The following is a 20829-nucleotide window of genomic DNA, read 5'->3' as shown; positions in this document are numbered from 1 at the left end:
CTGCAGCACTTAATTCCAGTAACTTCGCTCCGTTACTTCCCAGATCAAACAAACCACCTTTGTTTGAAAACTCTCTGACTCAGAGAGTTTGCTTTTCGTCGACGTAGACGACTACAGTTCCCGGCGTGCTCACTTCCGGATCCAGCGCGCCCCAGCCAATCAGAGGCGCCGTCGGTCGCTGGTCGCTGTGTGGGGCACGGGGCCAGCGCGTCTAGCCAGCTCGAAGTGCCACGACTTCACAGCGGAGCACGGATTCTCCAGCGGAGCGAGAGGGAGACCAGTGGAAGAAAGAAAAGGCAACTGAGCCACACACAGCTGGAACAGCAGGCAGCTTCGCACACAGGTCCCTTCGTCCTCAGCACGCAGCTCTCTGCCCGCTCTCTTTCCCTTCGCGCAGCTCCATCACCGGCGAGGTAAGTGTGGGAATCCCGGATTTTTCCTTCTTATTCATTGATCCACATTTAGCTAGCCCGGGAAGCTAACTCCTGCTAACTACCAGGGGATGGAAAATCAGTGGAATAAAGATATTGTGGAAAATTATTCCACTGCGTTTCCGTGCTAAATGTTTGCTCTCCGGATTTATTGGAGCGTTTGTAGTTCATATTTTGTAACGTAACCCGACACTATAAACCATAACGTGCAGGACGTGAGCCAAGTTCATTGATTCCCAGTGATAGCTTAAAATGCTGGACCACTAAAAGCATTAACATATAAGTAATGGCACATTTACACACTGAGTGTTAGTGCACGTCTGAAGGATTAAGATGTGAGGTGTCCTCCGTGTCTCAGTAAGAGTCGAGGCCTTTTCTAACTTTGGTCTCGGTTTTATTCATTTCATGTTAGCTTCATTTTGAACAAACTGTCATGCAAGTTGTTGGAAGTCATTGCTGTTGTATTAAAGTTTGGAATAAAAAGTGTGTGGTTTTGTACGAACATTTGTCACTCTTACCGTCTAACACCAAGCATAATGAAACATGTGTGTCACACGAATAAGGAAAATCCAATACCGCAGCCATTCCTATGTATTTTACTTCCATGAGTAGAGTTGATATTTTCATTTTATTTCATTAGAACTTTATGTCCAATGCCTCGCGTGTAGCTGGCCATTGCACGCTAATGAAAGCCAGATATTGTAATTTTTACGGATCTATAGTTTAAAAGTGGCTCTATAGTAAGTTCCATTATATAGTCCTGCCTCTTATTAGCCTTGAGATCCATTTTCATCTGCAAAGAGTCAACCTATAATTCAGTTTTTCTTGAAATCATCTTGGCCAGCTCAGTCTGAGTGGAGATATAGTGACGTGTGACATCACAGATTAGGAGGTAGTACTCTCTGTACGTGGCTTTTAGACCCTGCTGTGAACAGGGACTCTGGACTCATGTTTCGATCACACTTAAAGCAGCTCAGCAGTTCTCCACTATACCACGTCACAATGCTGCCTTTTTGCTAAGCCCCCCCATTTCCCCTTTTTTTGCACTTGTCCCTCATTTTAAACTAATAGTGTTGCAAAAAAAAGAGCCTTTAAGAGTTTTAACGTGATAAGTGAAAGACCCTTTAAGCTCCTTTTTTTTTTGCAGGGCAGGAAACCACCCAGTGGTTGGTAACTTTATGTACTTTTGGTCTTTAAACATTTTTGGCCTCCATGGTTTGGGTTTCTTTCTCTGCCGTAAGTTCATTTCAGTGTTTCACTCATACACCAAACTATTATAGCTCTGATACTTTTTTCCTTTTTATTTAATGTGATTCCATGATTTCAAGTCATTTTTCAGCAATGTTTGCTTTGGCAATTTGCCCTCAGAGGCTCTATGAAAAAATGGGGCCTTGATTTGTACAATTAATTTTTCATATCAAACCACTGTATTCTATTTTATCTTGCTCGATGATATAATAATAATAAAGCATAACCCCACAACCCTAACCACGATTCGAAAGTGCAAATAACTTCAATCATTCTGTTTAGCAAAATACTGATAAACAAATACTGAGAATTACAATCTCAGTAAGTTTTAGACCATTTTTATGACACGTTTCCTAAATCATCGTCAACATTATGTGTTTCGGGAATGTTTTTCTTTTTTCGCCTGGGGCTGTTATATATGAGTGTTTACTTTGGCTCAGTTGGTTTTCAGTGCTTGTGCTGCGCCAGAGGGCTCAGTGTTGGACTTTAAAATTAAGCTGTGTAAGAGATGGAACATTGAGTGATTTTTTTTTTTCCAGCTGTATTAGCACATGTTTTACCATTGATAAGAGGCCATACGACAAGGGGCTTTGCACTGTTTGCTGATAAGATAGGCTGTTCTGCATTATGTAGCCTGCCTCAAGGCAAAAGTTAATGGGGTAAGAGAGACACCTTGAGGCGGTTGAGGGTAAAGTCTAGATGTGCAGAATTCATCACAAATCTCTCTCACCAGCTGCTTTTAATACAGCAGCTGTCAGTTTTCATTTTGTCTAGGCACAGAGGAATGTTGAATAACTTATATGAACTTCTTTCTCAAGTTGCTCAAATTTTTTTTTTAACTTTTGCATACATGTTAACAAGTCTACCATTCTATTTTTAGGTTTACTGAAGTTGAAAAATGGATATCTATGACCCCCAGACCCTTGGGATAATGGTGTTTGGTGGATTCATGGTGATCTCGGCTGTCGGGATTGCCCTCGTCTCCACCTTTTCCATGAAAGAGACCTCTTATGAGGAGGCCCTCGCTAAACAACGTAGAGAGTTAGGTAAGATACAGTCAGGTCGCTCAGACAAAAAGAAGAAGGACAAAGTGTCTGAGAAGAAAAGCCGTGGAAAGAAGAAAGAAGACAAGCCCAATGGAAAGATCCCAGAGCAAGAAAAAACAGAAGATACTACTGATGCTGAAGAAGTCATTGAGCCCGTTGTTGCCCCAGTTGTAGCTGCTGCTCCTGAACCTGTCCCAGAACCTGTCCCTGCTGTCGAGGTTAAGCCAGCTGCTGCCCCAGCACCAGTAGAACCTGAGCCCATACCTGCCGCTGAACCAATTCCTGCTGCCGAGCCTTCACCTGCACCCTCTCCTAAAGAGAAAAAGAAGAAGAAGGTCGCCAAGGTTGAGCCTGCCTCAACCCAAGTAGCTGCCCCTGCCCCAGTGTCTGCTCCCGCAGCAGTCAAGTCCTCTGCAGTCCCTCCATCAACCAAGGCCCCTGTGTCTGCCCCAGCCAAGTCTGCGCCTGCAGCTAAGTCTGCATCTGCCCAAGCCAAATCTGCTCCTGCACAAGCAAAGGCCGCAGCAGCACCAGCCAAGTCTTCACCAGCTCCATCCAAGACTGCCCCAGTGCTGGAGGCTGTTACCAAAGAGGTCCCAGTGATGGCAGTGCCCCCTGTGGGATCGCAGCAGGCTCCTGCTGTTGAAGCAAAAGCACAGGAGCCCAAGAAAAAGTCCTCTAAGAAAAAGAGTGAGCCTGGTAAGCTGATGTTGTAGAGATGTCACTTACAATTTTGGAGACAAATCAGTAACTGTATGTCATTACATAACTTGCCACTTCCTTCAGTACCAATATGTCAAAATCCCAGCTCTACATTATTTCTTGTGCTTTATAACTTTGTCCTTATCATTTTTAGTATAAGTATTCTTACTCATTGATGAGGCTTTTTACACCAATAATTTCACAGCATTTAAGAAAAAAAATGTTGTTCCTAATGCGGCTGCCAGATTTCCGCCCCTGTTGTATCTCATTGATTCTTTTTGATGCCCAGGACTGCTATTACTTGTCACATTCAGCTGGGACCCTCTTCAAGTCACTGCAAGCTACAGTTACAGTTACCCTTCTCCGTACAACAAGGCTTAGATTAGAACCAGCATTGTTAAAATTAGCCGTCTCCCTTGAATTGATGGAAATGGTTCTCAAGGCAGGAACTACATTAGCCATAACACTGGTGACAGTAGTCAGACTTGAATGTTTACAGCTAGAATGGGGGCACGTCTGCACAGTTGAGTTACTTACTTACACACACACAACACACACGCTCACACACTCAATCTAAGGCAGTAATACCCTGTCAGTACTGATGAACTTCTAGGGCTGTACCCATGGAAAGTTGTGCCAATGGCAGTAGTGGGTAATGTCTGGCACTCAGTTCTAGAGGGCATAGAGCAAGCCAACTTGTCCAAACATCGCTGCCCTGTTTTGTTTGCTGACAAAGGCTCTCAGTGTCCTGACAATGGGTAAGAAGGGGAGGGGGGTTGGAGATCTCACTTGCCCAAGGCTTGGCTCTGCCTGGTGCCACAGTGCCCCATCATTTTGCTATACGAAGCTGCACGGGTTCCCAGACCCATAGGACAGGTCACAACCTTGTCCTTTTCCTGACGCCATGTGGGAATTTAGATTTAACTGTGACTGCCTATCGCCTCTAAAACTACCTGTCTCGGTAGTTTCAAACTTTAATTAAAATGTGAATATTTGTTTTTGTCACTTTAGTGGCAGCTGTGGATTCTACTGATGCTCCGCTGTACCTTCCCTACAAATCTCTGGTGTCCACTATCAGTAGCATGGTGTTCAGTGAGCGGGAGGCACATAGGCTCATCGAGATCCTGTCCGAGAAAGTTGGCATCATTCAGGACACCTGGCACATGGTATGAGAAACTGCTGTGATGAGGAAAAATACACCCACAAGACCTGGTTAGGGTGCACAGCACGTTTAGCTCACTGAGTTCATTTTTCTCTCTCTTACTTTCTGTACATTCATATTTTCAGGCCACCCAGAAAGGAGACCCAGTTGCCTTGATGAAGAAACAACTGGAGGAGCGGGAGAAACAGCTGGCGGCAGAACAGGAGGAAGCTTCTGCAACAAAGAACCGTCTTAGAGAACTCACCAAGGTTAGAATTTGAAGTGTCACATATGGTGCCAAATTCCTGCCAATATACACATCTGATGTACTGCCATACTGGCAGCCCTGTGAGATTCCCCTACTGTGAGATGGATGCAAATCTCTTCTGTTCTTAGATCCTTTCTGACAGTGAGTCAAAGTGTAGTTTGACTTAAAGGTGGCAGTGGAGAAAAATACATGTTGGTTCCAAAATTGAAAAGGGTTAAGTCTGAGTTGAGCATGAAAGTGTATAGACATTTGTTATCTTTTGTCCTGATAGTCACTAAAACAAACACGATTATCATAGAGCACCGTAAGCTCACTCAATTTCACTGTAACCCACTCATTAGATAAGATGTAAAATATCTCATGTAATATATATGTCAATCTATAGGTGGCAATAGAGGAGAGGTCATTGTTTATCACAAGATTATCTTGTCATGTTTTTTTTAAGATATTGTACATAAACACTACGGTTGGTGCTCGATGTAAGGACAGGTGATTACTGTTTATATTAAAGAAAAAAATCAGATTTTACCCATTCTTTGTTATATCATGTGGTCTTGTCCTGAATAGTGAAAAGTGAGAACATTAGTGTCGACAGAAGCTACATCGTCCTCATCAAACTTTAAAATCCTCCTCAGAGGAGTGATACATTCCTCTACTATAAATCAAATAGTTGTAGAGACATGTCACTTCATGAAATACTTGCTCTGTAGCCACAGATATATTAGGGTGAGTCTGAATCTACTGTCTTTTTCAGGAGCTGTCTGGTGAGAAGTCCAAGGTTGCCGGCGTTGAGACAAGGCTGAGTTCCCAGCTGAGTAAGAGGGAGCAGGAAATGATCGCACTCCAAGCTCGCATGCAGGCCAGTTACCAGGACCATGTAGCCCAGACTCAGATGCTCAATGCAAAGGTCATTACTATTAAATTCTGATGCCCTCTTCATAATCTGACTTATTATTGAGGATTTGAACTCTTTTGTTCTTGATATAGATGAAATGCCAATCAGGCACGCAGGTCCCATATTTCCAGTTGTTTAAAAAACTTTTTTTTTTTTACTTTTCCAGGTCATCAGCCTGCAGGACCAGCTGGAAAAAGGCCCCAATGCCCAACTTGCCCGTCTACAGCAGGAGAACTCCATTCTCCGTGATGCCCTCAACCAAGCCACCAGTCAAGCAGAGAGCAAGTGAGTCTCCTCCTGTCACAATAACGAATGATGAACAGTGCTGAATGACATGCGTGTAGCTCTTCCTATTGATATCAGTAATACTTGAAAATGTATTACAGTATGTACAGATTATGAGTCATTTTTGGAGTAGTTGGCCTGTATGGTAGTCAGTCATGTCTTCTGACTCTCTGACTCTGTATCTTTTCTTTTTTTTGTCTGTTGCAGACAAAATGCAGAGCTGGCCAAGCTGCGTCAGGAATGTACAAAGCTAACCAAGGATCTCGGAGAGAAGACGGAAAGTCTGCTTGCTGATGAGCACATCAGGAAAGGGCTGGAGGCCAAGGCCTCCGCTGCTGAAAAGCAACTCTCCCTGCTGCAGGTTGGCCTTTGCTGTGGGAATACCACATCATCTCCTTTATAAATTACTTTGGACGTGATCAAGTTTCCACAACTTAATTTAGTTTTTCGAATGCCTTTTTGTCATTGAGTGGCCAGTCAGTTGTAGTCTCAAAAAAATGCAAGCATAGTTTTTCCCACCTATCCCCATCCCCTCTAATGTTATGGTAAATTTAATTGCCCTGTAATCACAGAGCTCAGGGCTTGGCTGGAATGCAGCCATACAATAATGGGCCTGCAGGGAAAATGCTTCACAGCACCAGCTGGAATGCGTGCGTGTCCGAGCATCTCGCCTCACCCGCCCGCTCCAACGGGCCGTAAAAGCACAAGAACAGTGTGAAGCTATTTACAACTTATCTTACTGATGACTTCAAGACGTGCAGTGCATCCCTGTCTTACAGTATCTGTTCATTCACTGTTCTCACTTTTACACAATCTCACAGTAATGACTGCCGTCGGTCACAAGTTATGTGGCGTAAGTGAGTCAACACTTCCTGACAGTCAGTCCTCATTTGGTTTAGTCATTTACCATCATCCCTTCTGGCGGGTAAAGGTCTTTAACCTGCCAGGTTAATGCAATCGCGTTATGCAATCGCTCAGGCCATCAGTATGTGATCAATTGTCAACAATTTGCGGATTTGAATTGGTTGCAGAGATTGATGAAGACTCATTATCTCAAAATCTTCAAAGCACTTCATAACAAACACTTCCTTAAATAAACAAAAATCACTTCCTTGAAAGAAATCCAAACATGCTGTTAAAATATATTTTGTCATGTTATTTATTTTGCCTCAACTTTTTTTGGTTGCCCCTTTGTCGGAAAATCTGTAAATATGCTATTATCTTTATCTTTAAGTGTGTGGAAATAGGAATACAAGTACTGATACTGTGAAGTAATGCTTTATAAAATGCTTTGATTCAGCGACTCTTTGCTGCCCTCTGCAGTTTGACTTATATTGCTCAATTTATTTCAGGCTGCCCATGCAGAGAGCGAGCAGGCGTTACAGAGGAAGCTGGAGGAAGTGTGCGAAGAGCTCAGAAACACACAAAGTAGAAGTAGCAGCCTGCAGGCCACTTTGGACAAGGCTCAGCAGGAAAGCAGCACAATCTCAGGTCAGAGTCTGTCATTCACAGGAATTATTACTGTTCTGGAGCTTAAAGACTTGTATGGAAGAAGATAGTTGTTGTTTTAATACTAAAACCTATTAGAATGGATGGTGCCTAAGTTTAATTTATTTTTAGTTAAATGACGGCAATAAGTAGAACAAATAATACATTATAGACATTTAGGGTATTTTTCTGTGACCAGTGGCTGCATCATAAAACTTAAGTGATGAGTGTTCTCCCTGCAGATTTCCAAGAGCGTACAGAGAGATTGGAGGCTGACGTCAGGGAGCACTCTGCTCAGGTGGAAGCCCTTACAGCTCAGCTGGAGGAGACCCAGGCAGAGAAAAGCCAGCTCGTACAGCAGGTGGACTCCATCAACTCACTGCTGGAAGCCAGTCAGAACAAAAAGGAGGACGAGGACAATCAGGTAGAACATACTGTGTCAATTGTACTTTTTTTTTTTAAATGGCCAGATGGCTGACCCGACATAGTCACATCTAAGGCTTTTTGTTATTTATGATGCCGCAGGTGAATGCTGCAGAACTGGAACAGCTTAAGCTTAGGTAAGGGTTTGATCCCCCTCCTTTTATCAGAGTTGACTTTAGATCCAGAGCTGTTCCGTTGACTTTAGATTCTGTGCCCCCTCTGCAGCCTTCAGGAAAAAGACGGCCAGCTGAGCACGCTTCACGAGGAACTGAATCAATTGCAGACAAAGCAGGAAGCTGCCGTAAGTGATACAAATATCTTTTGATTAAATCACTTATTTATTACTTTGGCAGTTGTTTTTATTCATACAAAGATGTAAAAGTTGTCTATGCTAATCACAAACAATCTTATCTTCTTACAGGAGAACACTATAGCTGAGATTGAACAAAGAAACCAGAGGTAGGTTACTGTTTTATCCCCCTGTATCTCTTATCTCTCTAGCTGTAGCTACTTTTCTATATATCATCTTAATATCTTTCTATCCCTGTCTACTTCTGTATCTTCAACATCTTGTTTCTCTAAACGTATATCCCGATCCCTCTATCAATATCTCTCTATATCTCTGTCTCTATCCACCTCAATCTATCTCTCAATCTCCATCTCTTTATCTCTGTATCGATCTCTCTCCATCTCTATCTATCTTCATGTCTCTACATCTCGGCCGACCCATATCACTCTGTTTACATATCTATCAGTATATCACTCCGCACCATCTCTCTCTATATCTACCCATCTCTGTATCTCTATATTTCTCTCCATCTCACTACCACTAGCTCTCTACACCTATTGTCTTTCTATCTAGTATCTTCATCCATCTATCTATCTCTCTATCGCTGTATAAAATTTGAATATGATTTCAGTGAGGATGGCAGTGTTGTCACGTCGCTACAGGAGGAACTTACAAGCCTTAAAGAAGAGCTGAAGCAAATTAAGAACTCAGCAGTAAGTGTACCTCCGGCTATGTTGCATGATTCTACTCCTTGAGGCAGAACAATGAATAACTCATTTGCTTCTTGTCTCTGTTTCAGCAGTCAGATGGCTCTGCAGAAGAACTCACTCAACTACAGGACAGGTAAACGACCGTGAACACGCATAGAGATCCATCACACGCTGTTGTTGGGTCTGTTGTTAAACAATTTCTGCCTCTGTTTTGATTCTGTCACTAGCCTGAGTGAGAAGGATGTTCTCGTCACCTCATTAGAAGAGCAACTGAGAGAAATGAGAGAACAGATGACCACTGATGGAGTAAGTGTGTACACACTCGTGACTTATCAATCAAAGACTGCTTTGCGCTTAATTAACTTAATGATTATTATTTTAGCAGAACCAGGACATCACGGCACAGCTGACTGGTCTTCAAAGCGAAATCAAAGAAAGTCTCCAGACACTCTTCCCACAAATACCTTTAGAGTTAGAGCAGGTAAGAAAAGGATTGTGTTTCTGAATAATCTAAAATCTCTTATTTATTCATTATTCTGCTGAAAATAGATCAAATGATATATTTCTATCTGCTTTTCTCCTTTAGTCCAACTGGTTGCAAGAATTTACACAGAAAGCTCAGGAGGTTCTGAACCAGCAGAGCCAGGAGGTAGATTCAAGCACAGAGTTGCCAGTAAGTTGTCTTAACATTTTTTTTGCTGTTACCTTGACTGGTTTGAATTTACCTTGCAAAATTCATAATGTTTTTCTTTTTTCTCTCTTTTTCTTTTTTCAGGCATTACTTGCGAAACTGAAGGAGGCTGAAGAGAGCCATAGCTCCCTTCAGGCTGAGTGTGAACAGTACAGGACAGTTCTGGCTGAAACAGTACGTGACTGACATCATGATGTTGATGATATAAAACAAACTGTCTCTCAGCTGTGTGTTAGAACAAGGAGTGAAGCCATGTGAGAATACAGCAGGAAATGATCACGGCGAATGAGTGGGCATGTTGATGACGTTCAAACACAACTGAACTTTACAGAAATCAAATATGTCAGGATGAAAAAGAGATGCTTTACACCTCTTATGGAGAAGATCTATGCAGCTCATTTAGTCCTGGTGCTGTCTACTTTAGGAAGGAATGCTGAAAGATCTGCAGAAGAGCGTAGAAGAGGAAGAGCTGGTATGGAAATCCAAGATGGCTGACTCAGAGGAACAGCTGAGGGTGGTAAGTTGTATCTCTTTGAACTCACTTCTTTAAAATGTTTCTTCACCACTTGTTGGTCCACTTAAATTATTTCTTTAAACTGAACCGTCTTTGCACTACCAGGCTTTGGAGAAAGTCAGCGAGCTGGAGGCTGAAGATCAAAGTGTAGATAAGGTGGAACTTTTTTTCACATCCACTCAAGTTTAAATGGCCACTTGAGATAACAGTCTCTAAAACTGTGAATTTTCTTCTGTGCAGTTGAAGGAGCAGATGATGCTTCTGGAAGCTCAGCTGGAGAAGCAGTCAGACAACCAGGGAACCTCAGAGGAGATGGAGCAGGTACATGAGAAAATTAAATCTACAGATTACAGCAGCGTCACTGAAACGGGCAATGCTGATATTACAATTTATTGAATTTTTATGTGCAACATCACCTGTTAAGGAGGTCAACTTGTATATTAAATACATTTGAGACCTGTATTCCAAAAATACATTTTAACTAAAATAAAAACTAAAGATAAAGAAATCTGCTCTTCAACAACACAGAGATGGAGGATCTTAAAAGAACAGTCAATCATTTTGATTATTCTCCATATATATCAGAAACAATATTTCAGCATTACAAACCATGAGAATTTGTGTGTTGGACTCAATAATACTGTATAAACCTGTTACTGTTGGATATGTGTGTAGTTTGAGGCATTAATAATAATATGCTTTATTTGTATAGCACTTTTCTTAACAAAGTGACAAAGTGTCACAAAACGATAAAAAGGAATATGACTAAATAACATAAATTAAAATTCACACAGCTAAAAGCATTTTTAAGAATAATAATAATAATTAAAAGCAGCGACAGTCGCAGCATTATCGTAGCTGGTTGTCATTCTGAACTACCAGAAGGCCACTATCGGATGATCTAAGATGGCTTGCAGGATCATAGGGAATTTGTAAGTCGTTGATATACATGAGGGCATAAACATTCCGAAGATTTTGTGTTTAATAAATTAAATGTTGTAATTTGTGGTATTCTTTCTAAGGTTCAGCCTCATGTGGTGCATGTAGAACAGTATCTGTCTGACATCTGTTCATTCCTCTGCTGTGCTCTTATGTTCAGCTGCAGCTGCAGCTGTCGGAGTGTCAGAGCCAGCTGGATTTGGCCCAGAAGGAATCCCAGGCACAGAAGGAGGAGCTTGCACAGGTGACTTTTACTGACTTAAGTTGCTTTCCTATAATCTACAACGTTTTAACTTATTCATACACCAGTGTAACTTAGGTCAGATGGAGAATTATCCTGAAATGTAACATGCCAAGGAATTTGTGTAAAATCCAGTGCTTTGATGCCCAGCCAGCTCAGTAAGGTTTCAGTGACATGTAACACAAAGGGGACCCAGGGAGGTTATGTAACCAGTGACGAGCGACGGCTTCCTGTTTCAGGTCAGAGAGCAACTGGGCGAGGTCACGATGAGGGCTCAGAGCGAACAGAATGGCCCAGCCGAGGCTCAACCCAGTCAGGTCAGGGTGCAAACGTCACAGGGCACCCTTAACTTCCTGTCAGAGAGTACTGGACAGTGACTCGGACACTTGTGTTTTTAGTTTCTTAATTCAGCTTGGTTCAATTTGATAGAAAATCAGATGCACATTTTATTGACTTACCATTCCACACTTTGTTAGACAGATTTTGGGTGATCTGTGTCATACAGACACCACAAAGTCCTAAATCAAGGATGTGGTCACAATACACCGATACTAGGCAACGGATGATAAAGCTGTTTTTCCAGTCCGTCCAGTTCTCCCAAGACACAGCAACTGTTTGTGCTAACCATTATTTGCATTGACTGAGTGAAAATAACTCTAATACTGCTCTTTCTTAACTTTTCTGGCATGCACATCTCTCCTCCTTTTAGTTTTTTCAATGTTTCAGTAGGATTCTTAACAGCAACAGAAATGTAACATTAGACTTGAGCCTTGCACCTGAAATAGTGTGAAAGGAAACTAATTTGGCACACTGGCAGAACAGCTTCTGTGTGCGTGAGTGCATTGTTGCTGCTTTGGAATGAGAATGCTTGCGTACACACATGATGCGTTAATCGTTTTTCAGTGTATATATTTATTGTGTGCTTGTCTACCATCAGGTGCAGAATGAGTTGAGTCAGACAACTGAGAACCTGCATGAGGAGGAGGCTCGGGGGCAGCAGCTCTCAGAGGAGTTTGAGCAGGTAGCAGCCATCGACGATGCACTTTTTTCCGTTTCTAGTCTTGTCACACTAGAAAGTTTTGAATACACTCTCATTGGATAACATCACTGTGTGCTGTCAAACTTTCAGGCCCAGAAAACTATAACAGACTTTCAGGCTCAGCTGGATCTTCTGAAGGTTTCTGCAGAGTCACCACAAACTGACTCAGAGGATGTTGCTCAAGTCAAGGTGTGTTGATTTTTTTTAAATATCTTATTTTTAAAGCACACAACCTCACTTGGTTTAATGGAGACCCAAGTTCAGTATTAAATTGGGTATAAAATAAATAATTTATTGAGCATGGATAAAAAATCCACTCAGCATTTTACTATCATTATTACCTCACTTAAATTTACAATAGTAGGTTGATTGAATGCAGTTTTTAATCTCTGACCATCGTATTTCATGGTGACAGCCGACTCTGCTATTACAAGGGGCATCAGCAAAGAAGCCAAGAGAAGCAAATTGACAGTGTTTTGCAAGCTCAGTTAGCTACGGTAGCTTAGTCAAAGGTAGTCGATCCATGCCAATTATTTCCCTATGTTTCAAACATTTGTATATTACCTACCTAAACAGGAGAAATAAGCAGAGGGTCATGTGTTTGATGATCTTCAAGCTTCGCCTCAGCTGCAGGTATGGGTAGATAAGATTGGCTAATTTACATATTTAGAGATTTGAAAATACCAAATGAAACCGCGGTCTGAGAGTTACAAAGTGATTTGAAGGCCTACATTTTTTCATGGAGTTTTGTCAATGCAGGAGAGGAACTTGAGTAATAAAAAAACGTTGGATCTCCATATGTTCAGTGTAAATTTTTGCTTTAAAGTACTTTCTGCTGCTGTCCTCACAGGAGCGCCTAGACAAGGAGAAGAAGCTGTCCAAAGACCTGGGCCAGGCGGCCACCAAGCTGCAGCAGCTTCTCAAAGCAACACAGGAGCAGCTGACCAAAGAGAGAGACACAGTGAAAGCACTACAGGAGCACCTGGAGGGCAAGGTGAAACAACTTATACCTATTTTATAACGGCCAGTAGAGGACTCAGGGCTTAACACTGGCAAGACTTCAAATACACTTTTCTAGATGAAGTGATTTGGGCAGCTTGTTTATTGACTCTGATCTTTTTCTTTCCACTTTGAAGGGTGAATATGTGGAACTGAAGGAAGGAACGTCCGTCTGAAAGAAGTATACTGCGGACACTACACAAAACTGCCAAATATGCCTTATGATTACCATAGTTATGCATTCCAAAACAATTTATTTCTCTTACTGTAGTTAATTGCATTTTTTGCAAATGTAGGAATCATGTTTGATATAATATGAACTTTTCAAAGTAAGATTGGAGGAGGGAGTCCTGCTGCAGTCTTTCCTGAAACACACATTCCATCAACCATTCTGGCTATGTCAGAAGTTATTTATCCCCCTGCCTTATATTCCAAACAATTCCCCATAGTTCAGTGTTAAAAGGGAAACCGATTGTACGTCAAACGTACATCAACCTGTGCAATTACTTTGTATGTTTTTTCTATGTGGTCGAATGATGGGAACATTTTATGGTTCAGTGATGCAGTACCTTTTAGGTCCTGCTGTCCTCTGTAGCTGGCAGCCAATAACACATCAAATTTGTATGAATGAATAAACTACAGTGTCACCTGTCATTCTTGTCCTGTGTCTTTGTTGATGTAATGAACCCACAGTGAGGCGAGACAAAAATACCTGCACCCTTTTATTTTGACATACTTTGAGATCTGGAATGAATCAAACCGTGAAATCTGCCATTTGCTTGAAAGTTGAAAGCTGAGTTGTTTGTGAACACTTTTTATAGTATTTGTCAGAATCTTCTTCATGTTGGGTGAAAAAAGGAAAATAAGTCTGACTGTAACTCAGTACTATAATGCACAGGCCACACTCTGTACATCAGTGTGTATGTGTATCACTGAAAATGTTGCTTTTCATTTTGGCACCCATGTTATCTGCCTGTGTGAGACACATTCTTTCAGAGAGTCAGGGTCTCGCTGAGTTTCTCCGTGTGAGGTTCACCGCAAAATTTACTGAAAATTATCTGTCACCAAAGTTTCAAACCCCTTCCTGTGCCCATTGTAAGGTAAAAGCACTTGACTGAATCCATTCATTAGCTTTAACAAAGTTTTGGTTACAATTTAATTTAATTTTGTAGTGCCCGAGCATTGACAGGCACTGACCGACTGCTGGTAGTTGTTATATTTTACTAGATAAATAGCTAGCAAGCACAGCTCGCTACAATATTTAGCAATTGACTTTTTCCCAACGTTTATCAACTGTTTGTGACCTCTACATAGGCTATGTTCTTCTTGGCTATGTTTTCATAGTAAAAATCATATTTTTAAGTGAGATAATTATTATTATACCACAGCTTGGTTGAATTTCTTGTTGGGACAAGTTCTTTAAAACTCGGATAAATGCTCACACTGTGTCTGCTGTGGGAAAAGGGGCCCATCCCGAATTTCTAATTGCCCCCCGCCCCCCGTGATGCAGATCAGTGACGCAGCCCTAAGGTGGAAACATACCTGGGTGAGGAAGAGACAATAGCCAGGTGTTGAACGAGTCACAGAAAAGTCGTCTGTGTTTTGATAGGAGATGGTGGGATGCCTGCTCTTGCTAACTTTTCCACGATTAGCTTCCCCTAGCTTTAACCCAGTTAGTTTACGAAGGCTTGAAAACCTGTTTCCCCTGAACCGCATATCATTGTGGTCACTTCCAAACTAAGCATGTTGAGCAACTGTAAGCAGAGGTGACAGATGGTGTGAGCGTGCAGGTCTGACACTGAAAGGAGGAGGTGCTGTGTCCATGCAGATTTGCAAATGGCTTCCAGGCAGATGAACCTCTGAAGGTAATATCCTCAACAGTCAACTATTTGAAGATTTGAAATTAAACAATAATATAAAAAACAAAATTGGCTGAAAACAGGCAATTATTTTCATTTCCTGTTGTGTAAAATGAAATTGACGCCAATCACGTCTTTAACAAATATGAAACTGGAGCCACTAAGTTTGAATACAGGGGAAGGGCTGGACTTGATTGGTTTGAACCGGAGTTAGCATAGCTTAGCATACTGGCTAGGGACAACAGATGAAAATTTCGTTATATAGCTGACTCTGGCTCTGGTTATTTTGTCTTACAAATAATGAGCACTGTTCCTTCCAAATAAATAACAGGAAGACCTCTATGACGCTTCTGTAAATGTTCTAATGACTCTCGTCCAGCCCACAGATACTGAGGTACCTCAGGACCAGATGTAGCTGAGCCTGGCCTGCAAAGCAGACATCCCACTTCCACCGGCTCACAGCAAGCGTTCCATCCGTTCCTCCTGCACTTAGCTTCCAGGTTAGCATACTTTGCTTGCTATCTTTATTAGACTTCCTCAAACCGCGGTCTTCCCACAGGGACAGGGAGGGACACACACAGGTTATAATTTAAAACCTGGCGTCATTTGGGATACCCTCTAAATAGAACCTGAAAGTATAACACCAAAATGCCTAAGGTTGTGTGAATGGAGGCAGAATCCTTGTGCCAACACCCTCCCCCCTGCAGCCATCTGTTAATTATAGGCTCCATTTTCGCCCAATAACGAGGCACCAATAGTAATTACAGCAGGTTGTAATGTTAAAGGACAACTTTCAAAAATAATATCAGGAGGGATGATCAAAGGGCAGAATACTGAATCATGAAGTCATCAGGTGTGGCCAAGGGGGTAGAGCGGGTGTTCTCCAACATGAAGGTTGCCGGTTCAAACCCCACTCTTCCCCATCTGCATGCCGAAGTGTCCTTGGCAAGATACTGAACCCCTTAGTGGCCCCTTATAATTGCTGAGTGTGCTAAAAATGTAAGACTTGGACACAATTGATTCCATCAAATTTATTTGACAATACTCAATGCAAAGACTCCTGCATTTTCATTGAAATTATTTTTCTTTGTAAAAGTCATACTATTTTATATTCATTAAATTGTAACAGTCTAGAAAAACAGATATCAGAGTTTTAGCCTGGCTATTTTGACCTTTAAATCTAACAGGGTGTGTAAGATATAGCTGTATGCAGAGAAGTTATTAACCAATCCCTAAAGCAAGGTAGATGGAATAGACATGGTTCTAACATCATGTATGTACGGTTTGTACATAACAGCCATCACTTGGAGTTGTTACCAAGAGTCAAGTGACAGACAATAGTATCAATGTACGAATACCTCCAATCATTAATTATATTATGTCCACAAGCTGGTGTGACTAGAACGTGTAGTAGAGCACAGACCTTAGCTGTTGTGTAACAGGAATCTAACCCCATGTCTAACCCCTCCCTTTAAACTGTGACGACCCAATCCTTGAAACGGAGGTTAATTTAGAAGCCCTGGTGTCCTCATCTCAAATCCCCTTTACTTGACCTTTTATGCTTTGTTTATTACTTTCTGCCTCCAAAAGAGTGGCCCTCAATCTTCGAAATGTTTTTCCCAAGTTTATCTGCAAAGGTTTCGATCTCGTAGTCTGAAGCATCATTGAACTCCATCTCGTGCTTGATACCTGTGGAGGACACAAACAGGGTGTTACAGACAAAGCCCCAATGCAACGTGCGCTCTAAGCTTCTACCAGAATCAGTTAAAAAAAAAACCATTTACCTGGCATGGCCTTCCTAATGTATTGCTTTGAGCTGGCGTAGACCATTTTATCTTTGCATTTTGAGGTGTCAGGAGTCCTGATAGGAAGAGATACCACCATTAACATAATTATTCACATACATAAACAGGAAAGTGTCACCTCAGTTTAAAACGTGCTACAGTGGCATGGAAAGGTTTGGTTGAAATTTCTGTTTACAGGTGGGGGGAAGACGACCAAATCTTTAAGATGACATTATTCGATTGGTGAATAGATGACATTTAATTTGAAATGTTTTAGTGTAAAGCCAAAATTACACCATTCTTAGCTAAAATTACCTCTTGGTTTGTTATAGCTATGGCTTGTTTACAATCATAAGAAAAGCACGGTGATGAAAATGTCAATGCGTGAAACATGGAAATTTAAATAACAGAGGCCCACGACACATGGAAAGGTTGTAGGAAGATAAATTTAGGAAAATAGTGTGATGGAAATTTGACCTGGTGAGACTTACCTTAGAATAATAGTCTTTTAAGTAAACATTATTCCTTGCAAGGAAGGTCCGATAAAGCATGTGAAGAGCATTCTGCAGAGGGATTGACGAAGAAACATTCCCAGGTGTGCTCTTTCATGCAGATTTAGTGAAGAGGTGAAATATGTGTGTATGTGAACTGAGTAAAAGGTAAAATACCACGAGATAAGACATAGGCTGAAGGCCTCTTCGAGGTCGTAAGGGGGGGAGACGAGCACAGTCTCAGATTTGTGGCTCTGATGTCATCTTGGCAGTGATACAAGCAGAAATAGTATGCATAAGCAGAGATAATATATAGTGTGGTATAATGGTATAATTTTCCATTACACTAGTAAAGAAATTATAACTGTTTAAGAAATAACAGGCAATAGGAACAGTGGAGGTCAAGTCGAGGATGGGAAGAACAAGAAAGGTTTCTGAGGAAGATCAGAGCCTGCGTTTGACTACAGAAGACCTTCAGGAGGATTTAGCAGACTGGAGTGGTGGTGCACTGTTCTACTACGTAGCCACACCTACACAAATACAAACTACATGGGGGAGGTATCAGGAGAAAGCATTTCCTGCATCATCACCAACACCTAAACAAGGCAACCTAAAGGCCGTCGAAAAGAGAGCAGCGCATCTGAGACGGACCAAGAATCTCACTAAACCAGTTATTGTGAAACTGTGAAATAAAAACAATCTTGCTTGTAAAATTAAAAACATTAGGTCATCTCTTATTCACTTAGTCGACACTCGCCATGCCCCTGTATATTGCTTGTTGACTATATGGTCTGCTACAGGTTTAGGGTGCAGTTGGAGACAATAATTTAACAATAGTTTCTCATGCTTCCATTGCAGTACAAGGACCTACCACATCACAAGTACGAGTTCTTCTTTGGGTGAGTCCTTGGTTTCAAAGTGGCAGTCATACAGGAGGTAGCAGCATTCTCCCGAGGGCATCTGCTCCAGGAAAACCTTGTAGACATTCTCCACGTCGGTCAGATCCTTTTGCCTGAAAGTTTTAGTCGGCTGGATCTGGCTGTCTTTGATCTCAAACACTACAATTCTGATGCGTTCCAGTTGATTTGCATCATTTTTCACCAGTCTCATCTCATTGTAGATGGTCGTCACTTCATCGGAAGTCTTGATCCCTGACGCCTGTTGAGAAAAACACAAAACGTTTCAAGTCAGCATTGGTACAAAATATTAAAAAAGACAATCAACGCTGTTGTCATGGCTTGATTTGTGTATAATCAAGCCAAATGTATAATGATTGACATCTGCTTGAGGTCAGATCCTAAGACAAATGTAGCTATAATTGTTATATATAACTCTCAAAAGTGCAAATGGTTCAATCTCATTCATATCATTCAAAAAGTTATATTTCCTCATCATTTTGAATATGGTATTAAGTAACTTCTCACTTCTCCGTAAGGTGTATGAATTAAGGCTCCCAGATGGAAAACTTATCACAGTTTAAACACTTGCAGAGGATTGGCTCATAATCGAGCAGATGTGCAGTTGTGCTTTGGTTTTGAGACCGAAAGCAGAAGTGAAAAATTAAGAAACAGGAAGTTCTTTAAAACTAGACTGTCGAATAGTGTTCACGCCATTTAGACACTTTCTAAATATTGTGTCAGCTTTATCGTGTCAGCTTTCTTTCAGTTACATGCCATGAGCTTAGCTTCCCTGTGAATCTTCAAGGCCTCGACTCTGTCACATTCCAGTCATTGTGGAACAAGTTAGTACAAGAAAGACCGCCCCGGAGGATTCTCTCAGAACAAGTTTCAAGCACAAACAAAGCTCCCTCCATTTTGGAGGCAAAACCACACCTTGAACAAGTCAAACTCAAAACTCTCTGTTCACTTGCAAAGCTTTTTTCCACCTCAAATAACATCAAATGTAAATATATACTCATCCATAATGTCTGAGTTAATCTTTTCATTGTCAGATTTCATTAAAATTAAGATATGGCATGTGTCACCTCTACATTACATGTGTCCAGTGGTGCACACACATCAGAGAGAAAAAGTTATTCACTGACACGGAGAAAGTCAGTCCAGTGAAATGCTTTGAGGAAGCTACTCACCATTTTGCTTCAGATGTGTGAAGGAGCAGGCAGCAGTCAAAAATGGCAGCAGCAGCCTCAATGCAGAAGGGTCATAAGTAGAGAGAGCAGGTTGACTCATGGGGGAGGGGCTGTGGTAAATGAGCACACCTCCAAAAGTTGGCCCGGCCTCTTCCCAGGTGTGACAGTTTCAGCTGCTTGCAAACCTCAGCAAACTCTGTGCATTAATTCTCATTGCAGTCGCCATCGGCGTGTTAAATCAAAGAAAATATATGCGCTGCTAAACAGGGCAAGCTTCTTTTTTTATTTGTCTGTGTTTCCATCTGCTTGAGTTCAGTATTGTAGAAGCCTTCCTTTTGAGGGTTTTAAAAGCCCAGGTGATCTTGAGCCAGTCATGGGTGGGTGCGGCACATGACACCCTTATATGGAGAACAAACCTGTCCACATTTTTAACTCATCTGCCTGTGGGACTCAGCTCAGTGGCCTTATATGGTAAAGGTTAAGATGAGTGTGCAGATGTGCCAAAAGGATTTACTTGCCCTACCTGTGGGAAGAGAGATGTGCCTATCCATCAGATTCCAAAAGTCAGTAAAAATCTACCTGGTTGCAATCCAGTTGTAATTGAACACACATATATTCACCACCAAAGTGTGTAAATTGGACTGAAGTGAATTTTAAGGGTACAGTTTTATTTGGTAACTCAGCTTCTCTCCTCATTTTCTGCGAGACCATGCAGCCTCTGTCAGGCCTGTTCTCTGTGTCAGAGGCCCAAAATAGGTATAAAGTGTGGGAATATACATGTATTTAAAATATTTACAGCTTATATGACATTCAGTTGGTCTGGCTGTAGTAAAACTGCATCAAATCAAAGATTGTACAAACCAGTAGAAAAGTCAAGGGTTCACCCGCAGTCAGACCCCCTTCAGGTCAAAGAAGAAAACAGGAAGGAAAAAGAACAAACGCCGTTAAACTGAATTAACCTTATATATCTGTCTTATGATGATTCGATCTTGAGACAAAAAGTGTAAAAAATAAAATCAGGGGCCTAGTTCAAAGGAACCTCCTCTCAACTTACATCATGTTTTTCCGATGGTTGAAAGTACGTTTCTCCATTCGTTAGTAACTTGAAATGTTAATAATACAAAACAAAAAAAGGACTATTTGTATTGCATAAGACAATATAAATATCTTGTGAGTGGCACATGGATAGGCTTGTAGAGCTGTGAAATAAGTGAAGAAGTAGAGCCCCTCATCTCTGTGTTGTGGCAAAATATCTGA

The 20829-nt window shown here is 41.5% G+C and overlaps 2 protein-coding genes across 5 annotated transcripts; one reads left to right on the top strand and one right to left on the bottom strand.

Moving 5' to 3' along the window:
• Positions 1-221: 221 nt before the first annotated feature.
• rrbp1a (ribosome binding protein 1a) lies at positions 222-14003 on the top strand. 4 transcript variants are annotated; one of them, XM_062400500.1, is made up of 27 exons: positions 222-413; positions 2560-3424; positions 4439-4593; positions 4715-4837; positions 5591-5743; positions 5898-6016; positions 6224-6377; positions 7369-7507; positions 7747-7928; positions 8030-8064; positions 8153-8228; positions 8349-8386; positions 8848-8929; positions 9019-9059; positions 9154-9232; positions 9309-9407; positions 9513-9599; positions 9702-9791; positions 10042-10134; positions 10237-10287; positions 10372-10452; positions 11231-11314; positions 11551-11628; positions 12249-12332; positions 12441-12539; positions 13201-13344; positions 13487-14003. In XM_062400500.1, exons 2-27 carry the CDS (start codon positions 2578-2580, stop codon positions 13523-13525), a joined length of 3252 nt encoding a protein of 1083 aa, XP_062256484.1. In that variant the 5' UTR covers positions 222-413; positions 2560-2577; the 3' UTR covers positions 13526-14003. The 4 variants fall into 4 exon arrangements, with proteins under 4 accessions (XP_062256484.1, XP_062256485.1, XP_062256487.1 ...); XM_062400501.1 differs by having other exon boundaries at positions 9016-9059; positions 9312-9407; XM_062400499.1 differs by having other exon boundaries at positions 223-413; positions 9016-9059.
• Positions 14004-16224: 2221 nt separating this feature from the next.
• On the bottom strand, positions 16225-19730 carry cfl1l (cofilin 1 (non-muscle), like). The gene is made up of 4 exons (XM_062400695.1): positions 19573-19730; positions 18355-18641; positions 16993-17069; positions 16225-16897 (listed from the first exon to the last, which is right to left on the bottom strand). The coding sequence occupies exons 1-4, from the start codon at positions 19573-19575 to the stop codon at positions 16779-16781; spliced, it is 486 nt and encodes a 161-aa protein (XP_062256679.1). The 5' UTR covers positions 19576-19730; the 3' UTR covers positions 16225-16778.
• Positions 19731-20829: the final 1099 nt, after the last annotated feature.

Source organism: Platichthys flesus, chromosome 12 (assembly GCF_949316205.1).
Source record: "Platichthys flesus chromosome 12, fPlaFle2.1, whole genome shotgun sequence".
Taxonomy (NCBI): domain Eukaryota; kingdom Metazoa; phylum Chordata; class Actinopteri; order Pleuronectiformes; family Pleuronectidae; genus Platichthys; species Platichthys flesus.
Note: the sequence above shows the minus strand (reverse complement) of the source record. Positions and strands in the feature narration are given on the sequence as shown.